Genomic DNA, 8,891 nt, shown 5'->3' on the forward strand with positions numbered 1-8,891 from the left:
TATAAAATAAATATTCTAACAAATCCATAGATCTCTAGGACTTTGCGGTCGCCACCACACTTTACACTAGCATCTTTGCTTTGTGCCAGATTGCACAAGGTAGGACTTTACCCTTTATGTGCATGTAATATACCATATGACATGTTCATGTAATTAAAGATTATTCCCTCAGGAATTTTGGAAATTTAGAATTTTCAATTCAGAAATTATAGTCTTGTAGCAAAACACATAACATGTGTATGCTCTATTATTTTCTCAGTGCTAGACTACCTCCACCAATTTCAAATTTGAAAAGTTCTTTATTAACCGAACAATATTGTGTTCACAATTTCCCATGATCTCATGGGTCTGGTTATGTTCAGCAGTTTCACAGATACGGACACATACCACTTCTAATTTAATGCTCCTTTTCCTGTAAGGCCGACACTTGAAGAATTTTTTCAGCAATCCAATAACACGAACATGAGCAGATGCACTTTTTTATTGCATACACACACACCCCGCCACCACACAGCAAGTTTTACTGGCACTTCGAAGTTGTCCTGACGTACACAAACAGAACTGTATTAACAGAGTCATGTTACCACGCTTAACTGGTCATTACTTGCCTTTTCACCTTAGTTCTAATTGTACTTCCACATAATTCTGTGGTTTTGCCAAGCCTGTGCTAACAAAATTTCAGTATTTCCTGTTACAGAGAGATTAAATTGTTTGTAAATAGTTTTAAATATTTTTATTGAGAACGCTATTCCCATATGCTACCTTCTACGAAGACGGCCATAACTGCACAAGTGCAAGTGCACTGAGAACTGGGGTTTCTAGAACTGCCATAAAACACATTTGGGTTTCAAGATACAGAAGTATTTAATGGAGTTTTATGCACTGAAGGAATTTCATTAGTCTATATTGCTTTTTATTATGTTTCATCAGTGTATTACTGCTTAATAGAATTCCATGTTTTAATTTTCAACATCATCTTCAGTTTTTCTATAGCCTATCTAATCTGTGGTACAGTGCCCACCTACCGCACTCCCGAGCTCTGACCTCCGCAAACCGGGCTGCCGACGCAGAGCTGCCAACGCAGAGCTGCGGCCACCTTCCCCCTCATGCAGCTGGTGGCAGGGGCAGCTGATCCATTTTAGAACGTGTTTTGGGATCTTTCTGGGTGAGATCTACCATGGAAATACAAGTAATACACATTAATGAGCTACAGAGCATTCACACAGTGCACAGCGCCTGGCCTCCTCGTCAACCTGACAAGTCCTCTGGTTGCTTTCACCAGGCCAGAAGCAGGGCTGAAATTCAAGCACGGCCAGTGCTCGCTCTCGGTCGAGTCACACGCAGGCTGTGGCCTATGTTATATACCTGCTTTCTTCTTTGGGAGTCCCTGAACCCACCACAGGTGCAGAGCTTCGGCCACGAGAAGACATCCTGGAGCAAGCCGGTTGCGCAGGCAACACCATGTGTGCTCCTGGGCGAGGAGCGAGGGGTCTGTGCTGCTGGGGGCTGCGACTTCTTATTTCCTTGCTTTTTTAAAGCTTTGCTTAGGGCTATTTTCTGTAACCTGCTGCCCAGGACGATGGGCTCAGGCACACATCTGAGCAGAGCCTGGCTTACCTGAGCTAACGTGCTCCCACCACGGCGGGACGTTTCTGCTCTATTTCTTCGCGCAGGACGAGGCAGTGCTGGGAGCAGGTCGCTGCACCCGAGGGTGCAGGCCCTGGCCCTTGCTCCGCGAGGGCCGGGGAGCCCCCATCACGCTCACGCGCAGGGCTTGCCAGGGAGCTGCCCGCTGCACGCGGCACATGGGGACCTTCCTACCCGGCCAGGAGAGCAGGGGAGCACAGTCCTGCCGGGCTCTCGGGGCAAGCCCACACACACCAGCTCCTTCCTATAAAGGAAGGGGGTTAAATTGGAAACATGATGTTGACTGTGAAAGACAAGACTGCTTTTAGACATAAGAACTTCCCGAATAGCAAGATGCCCTTTACTTGAACCACTGCTTGAAAAACGTCACCGGTGCAAATGCTAAGGGGAAAAAAAAAAAGATAGCAGCAACATATCTGACAGGACATAACTTCTAGTGCTCTCAGAATACATTAGTCTCACAACACCACTTTACCAGTAAGCAAATAAAATTATGCCAAAACACATCCAACACAGCACAACAGGACACTGCAGAAGGTCCTATTTAAAGCAGGCTCAGTTTAAGATTTATTCAATTGCTTTAGCTAATTTATATTCTCTGTCCGAGACTCCTGGACTTCAGGAAATGAAGCATTATGCCACTTTAACAACATTCTTCACTTGCATCTACCCTTCATATTTCTATTAGCTCCTCTGCACTTGGTTAAAGCATAAATCCTCCCTGACGTAAATAGGCTTTCCATGCATGAAGTAAATAAAATCATATGCAAGAGACACTCGCTGAAGCTCTGCTCCTCATCCACCAGACGTTGTGCAGGACACGCTGTGTGGACGTGGCTGCTGTCCTGCATGGCCACGCTTAAGTGGATCCTGTCACACCCACAACAGAGCCAAGAGCAAAGCTTTCCTTAACTTCCCAGGTGCAGGACAGGACCTCACCATACGGCCGTGTTTGGGGAAGCACTGAGCGTACGCAGCTCTCCATTTTCAGCATGAGGACAGAACTTAGCCAAACTCTTTAAAGCGTTCTGGGATAAAATCACTTGTAAGGCTTCAGCAAGAGCTCTACTCTTCCCTAACCTTGGTATGAAGCAAAGTGCTTCATATAACACTATATGAGAAAAAGTAAACAAAATACTTAGTCTTCACGGAGCATATTTGTTGGGACATTAGCTTATTTGGTGCACTTCACTTTTTGAAAACACATCATTAAAGCCTACATATCTCTCGCCACTAAGCACTGCCTCTAAATATACTGAGGTTACTAAGATCTGTCCCAAGCAAAATTCACATGCTCCGTTTTGGCTCATTTGGTAAGAGGAGAAAGAAGCAGAAAAACAAAATAGACTACTAAAATAACGCTCACTTCACAGTAAAAATATGTAATGCTTAAGCATAATAACAGAAGGCCTTTAAAAAAGCAAGAAGAAAATAAACTCTGTGCTTCACATTCAGATTAAACATGGTGGAAAACAACCAGCTGGGGAGCGATGCTACTGTTTACTTTGTCTCACTTGCTTAATTTCTTTCTTTATTAAATTAATGGTCATCTTGAAATTACAAGCTTACAAAATAGTAATGCAGACCATACAGCTAGCTGGACTTATATCTACAGCTGGATAACGCTGTGCTCCAGGGAATCGTTCTTGACCACGCTATAGCTGCAAAGAGAATATTTTTATTAGGCTTTATTAGGATAAAGTGGGCGGTTTTAAGAATACATCCACCTTCTAACCTGCTGTGTTTGAGTAGCCGAAACAGCAATAAATGTTTAAGATGTGTAGGATATTTAGATTACCTGAGCAAGTTTAAATAAAACAGTAGACCATTAAGCACCAGAGATATCAAAAAAGCAAAGGCGTGTTCAGAAATGTCCTAATACATGATTTCATACTGACCAGAATCCGTAATGTCCACAATATCCATAAAACGTTCCTTTCCTCCACAGCGGAGGAGCTGCTTCTGCCCACCTGGGGGGACCCCGGGCGGTTCTAGCCGCGGCAGCTGCGTCCCATGACCAAATTCGATCGGTACAACGCAAGCGATGACCAGGTCCCTCGGCTGCCCCACAGCCCTGGTGCTGCTCCACTCACACTGGCCATCACTGACCTGAGGACTTTCCTTCACCCTGTGAAAGCTCCGAACAAGCCCCTTCCCAAAGAAGAAGCTGCCAAGTGCCCTGTCCCCTCCTGCGGCACCTGGATTTCCCCACGTTTTCAGCCCTTTTGAGCCAAAAGGGCAGGACAAAGAGAAAAGAGCACCCTGGTCTCTGGGGATCGAAATGAGAGACAACGTTGTGTTTGCCTTAGGTTTGAGATATTTGGTGTCAAAACGTACAAAACCCAACCTGTAACATGCAGCATTTTGCAAGCATGTGGTAAGAGACAGTCCTGCTCCAAGGTCTTTGCAATCAAAATTAACAGGGCAGAAAAACAGAAATAGGCAGTAACATCTGAGCAGATGTTACTCCTAAATGACTCTCTTGCACAAAAGATCAGAAGGAGGTCTAGCAGGGCAATTTTAAGACAGTGTTTTATTTATTTAATCAGTATCTCAATGAGAAATATCTTATTTCTATGGGATATAATCAGATCACTATCAATATTGCTCACTATTAATCCTATAATTTTATAAATTTCTACCTTGTAGACTAAATTCCAGTCTTTGCTACACTGGTGTAAATCCCATTGCACCAAAGACACTGAGACAGTTTCACATGCACAAAGATTTTTCAGCAGGGTCTGCAGTTGAGGGCATGGCAAACACTGACTGTAATGGTGAAAATCCCATTTGGATAAAAATTAAAAAAAAAAAAAAAAAAAAAAAAAGGGAAAACTTCCCCAATGGCATCCTCCAGCATGAGCATCCTCCAGGCTGCTCTCCAGGACACAGATGTCCCCCCACAACACTTTTCCCATATTAACACTCTAGCTTTTTCCATTAGGACCTGCTCAGACACCCCACCAGCTGCTCCCGCGTATGCTCCGCTCACGGCCCCGTTGGCACGGATTACCGCACGCCGCTCGCTTGTCAAGTTTTGTGAATGCAAACTGCTGGGTCCCCTAACGAAAACCAAAAGCTACAACTGAGGGGGCGGAAAAGGGGGGGACAGAGGGGCAATCAGCTCCATGGAGAGCCCGCGCGGCACCACCGCCGGGCTGCGGGGCAGACGCGCAGCGGCGCGGGACTGGCAGGGGGCAGCCCGGCCCCGGTGCCAGCCCGGACACCACCCAGGGCTCGCCGCACCGGCTGCAGGCCCGTCGCCTTCTGCAGCACAGATCTAGACTAAAACCCACAGCAACGACCCACACGGCACAGTGCGGTCGTCGTTCCTTTGGCCTTGTGAGCAAAGTGATCATTTAAGCCATTCTGAAAGACAAGCTCCATTTATTTATATTAATTCTTGGCTATTTTTTAAATCTGCATCAATATGTGCATGATTTGATTTTACCAGTACTGCTCTAATGCCATGTATGCAAACCAAAGACAACTTTTCTCAGCCTTAAAGTAAGACATGTTTTTGCAGATATCTCAATATCATACTTTCAAAAAAGCCTGAATTAATAATCTTGCCAACTGAAAACAATAAGACAGGCAAACAATGAGCATCATGCCTGCAAACACCATGTCACAAAAATATATTTTGCCATTTAATAAAAGCATATTCTTAAGAATAGAATTATTTGCACTGCTAATGTTTCTGTAATCGTGGTCTCCCATGTTGATGGGCGTAGCTTATCCAGTGGTGGGAGCTGCAAGAATAAGATCGCTGCATCCAGGTGGATAACAACATCTGAAGGAAAGCAGTCCTGAGTCATGTTACTGACTGTCCAGTACTGACTTCACTTTGAAGAGCCTTGTAATTTAATAAAAATGTTAAACCTATGACCCCACTTCAAAAGTTGCAGGCAACATTTTTAACCTCTGTCCTTCTGCATTACAGCAACAGCACCTGGAAACACAGCAGCAGAAGGGAAAGAGTCATTTAGCTGGTTCCCTTCAGCCGCCACCGTAGCTTCAAGGGACAGAAATCAGGAAACATTAGAGTCAGTGTAAGCTGATTAGGACATCAGTGTAGAATAAAATACTCAAAACTTAAACAAATCTGTTAAAAGGCCCAAAGAAAGCATATATTTCTGGGTAGACAGCAACCTATTTTCTGGAGATGTTCCAGATTTTCAGTTTCCATCTGCCTGTACTTAGTGCTGTGATAAGGGAAATTTCCAGCTAAAATACGACAGTGCACCACGTTTGATGTGAAAGAGCCACAAGTAAGATAACCACTGTCAAATCCAAATCCTTTGGCTCCAAACAACGACAGACACATTTCTATATACGCACGTCTACATGGCACGCATGCCAGTATACACAAACATGCTCCATTTAAATAAGGGCAAATTAGGAACCTGTGATTTAAAGTGTGATCCAGCTGGGAAGGAGGAAAGACTTATTCTTACTACCAGTGCTGGGACCGCCTGGGCACCCGTGATGACCGCTCTGCTTGGCAAACCTGGGCAAATACCACCTCTTCCTTCCTGCTGGGCAAAATCACACCAAAGAGTCCAGAGGGTGGGAAAAGGCAACAGCACAGCCAGCCCAAGCATGCAGGCGTGGACGTGCAGGGACAGGAGGAACCAGTCCTAAGCCTTCTGCTATAAGTAAAAATTATATTTCAGGAAACACAATGACAAAGTTACATCAGTTCTGGAATTGGGCAGGCAAGAGAGAAATTTGTTCAATTATTTAATTTTCCAGGCTTTGCAGGGGTTCCCTCCAGATTTCTTCAAGCAAAACATTTCTCTGCTATCCCTAAAACCATCGCATTAAATTATAAAATGAGACTGGATCTCAGCTGAAGAGTTTGTTGCTTCAGGATTCAACAGCAAAAGCCAAATGGAAAAGAGAAGTTGGTCTTGTGATGAAAGGACAAGGAAAAGAGCAGTCTCCCAAGAAAGGCAATGCCCACACCTCTGAGGCACAAAGCAAGTGCCTGCGTCAAGTTCCCACAACACGATGGTGCCAGCTTATGTTAAAACAGTGCAATAAAATGAGATGTCTGGAGCTGTGTCAGAAGAATGATGCTATCTCATTAATGGGATTACATAGAAAAATTGGAGGGATTTCAGTGAAGAGGAATAAAACGATTAAGGATCAAAAGAGTATGACTCATGAAAGAGAGTAAAAACTGAATACTGTGCTCTTGCTTAAAAAGCCAATGTCTCATGAGAGTTAACGCCGGACACACCGCAGCATTTTCCCTACTTACAACCTGGAATAACTGTGATAGATCAGACCACACAGAGGGAAAACTCTTATTATAAAATATTGGCTTTGTAATGGCAACACTCAGCAAGAAACTAATAATTGGAGGGGAGAGAGGCAAGGAGGGCTAACTACCTAGAAACAGCTGGAGGATATAAGCCCACTATGAGAGGAATACATTCAGTCAGAAAAGAGAAAAAGAAAAAATAGATTGTGAATAGAGAGACTGGGTAAAATCAGAGCTCCCTAGTCACAACCACTACGTTACTTTGCAGGGGAAAAAAATAAAAATAATTAAAAAAAATCTCTCTTATATAGAGCAAGATTCTCTGCACTGAGTGGTTCAACATCTCTCTGCAATCCATCTTTTCCAGTTGAAGAAATGCATGTTAAATAAAAATACTCATTTAAATTCTACACACACATTCTGACTTCAGAAAGCATTATTACATCTGAACTCGCTCACACGAGGGGTGGAAGGCAGATACTTTGTGAACCGTATTTATGATAGTAAATATTCTCTAAAAATTCATTACCTGTCAACATAAAGGACAAAAGACATCATCGTGGAAGAGCAGATGCTACGAGTTAATGCACTAAGCGCTGTAGGGTCACTGAGCAGCAGGGCTCAACACCGAACAATGTGCTCCTTTCTTGGCTATGGCGGCAGGTAAAGTCAAACAAAAAATGACACTTCCCACTGAGAAACTTTGCTGATGAAGTGCAGGGACCCAGATGCACCAGTGCAAAGCACTTCACATCGAGTACACACAACTCACATCATGTACACGCCAGGCCAGCAAAAGTGGGGGGGTGGGGGGAAAGAACAAAACATGAAGCAATTTCTTCCAACCCCAAGACCCTCTCTCTAGCAATAAAACCGCTCAAGACGTGCTTGCAAGCCCGTCAGCACAGCACCGGCCAGCCTGGGAGGCACTGCACGCGGGAACCGGCAGCGGCTCTGCAAGGCGAGGCTCCCTCCCTGGTAACACGGCTCTGCCACGACACGCACACGGAGCCTGTTGGTTTGCTTTTTTTACAAAGTTTCTTCCCACAGAAGAGCACACTTGAAGCACTTAAGCTGTTAAGCTTGTTCAGAAGTTATTCTTTGATGTAACTGGGCAAATTAATCTTGTTGCTTAATTAATTCGAGGCCTAACTGCCGCCTTCTTTTTCTTAAACAACCAACCTCAGATCTTAGGCTGCAACCCTACTTCTGTAGAATTGCATCTCGCTTAGCGTGGCTTTCTAAATACAAGCAGCAGGATGTGGCCCTTCGGCTCCCACCTCAGTACTGGCACTCACAGAAAGCAATGGCTGTGTTCACCATTAGTGACATTAATTGCAAGCAGTTAGAAATCCTCTGGAAGTTGCATTGCACCACATACCAGAACCTGTGGCACTGAAGCCCAGAATTTAATTTCGAAACCCCAATGACTTTTTTGATTTGCAAACCTTATAGTAAGGCTAGTAGTCAATGGGGTTTCCAGAACAACAGTGATGATGTTAATCTGGGCTCTTTAGATCCCTCTTACACACATGGGACACCTCCGCAGTGGTCTTGTCCCTTAAGCTTTCACTCCCAAGTACCTTGCATCCAGTGTGAGCCCGGGTCTTCATGAGCGGAGTTGTGGTGCACAGCTCGATAGCTTCTGGTTCATGGAAGATCACAGTTGGGAGAGGCTCTTTCCGAAGAGTTAGGACATTCAACTTCGTTTTTAACATGGTCTGAAAGTGCTAAACAGAGGAAAAAAAAGCAATTAACTTGAGTTCTGGGAAAAAAAGAAAAAAAAGAAAAGGAAATTAGTAACTGCATCTGTTCAAATGCATTTCATTTGCTATTCAGTGCCTTGGAAATTTCCAGGGGGGAAGGTAAGATGTTTTATAACTTAAGAAGGTGAATATCCATTATTACTATTAGCAATGAGGAGACTGTTTTAATTAAACTAGATAAACACACACAAAATGACATGATTCAGGCA

The 8,891-nt window shown here is 44.1% G+C and overlaps 1 protein-coding gene across 1 annotated transcript in view; it reads right to left on the reverse strand.

The window, feature by feature from the left end:
• The window catches only part of PID1 (phosphotyrosine interaction domain containing 1), a 51,877-nt gene extending 43,236 nt beyond the window's left edge, over window positions 1-8,641 (reverse strand). Inside the window, exon 1 of the mRNA XM_026087033.1 lies at window positions 8,500-8,641. Coding sequence (XP_025942818.1) covers window positions 8,500-8,634 — 135 coding nt within the window. The 5' untranslated portion in view covers window positions 8,635-8,641. The remainder of the gene's footprint in view (window positions 1-8,499) is intronic.
• Between the last annotated feature and the right edge of the window lie 250 nt (window positions 8,642-8,891).

Source organism: Apteryx rowi, unplaced genomic scaffold (genome assembly GCF_003343035.1).
Source record: "Apteryx rowi isolate R43461 unplaced genomic scaffold, aptRow1 scaffold_70, whole genome shotgun sequence".
Taxonomy (NCBI): domain Eukaryota; kingdom Metazoa; phylum Chordata; class Aves; order Apterygiformes; family Apterygidae; genus Apteryx; species Apteryx rowi.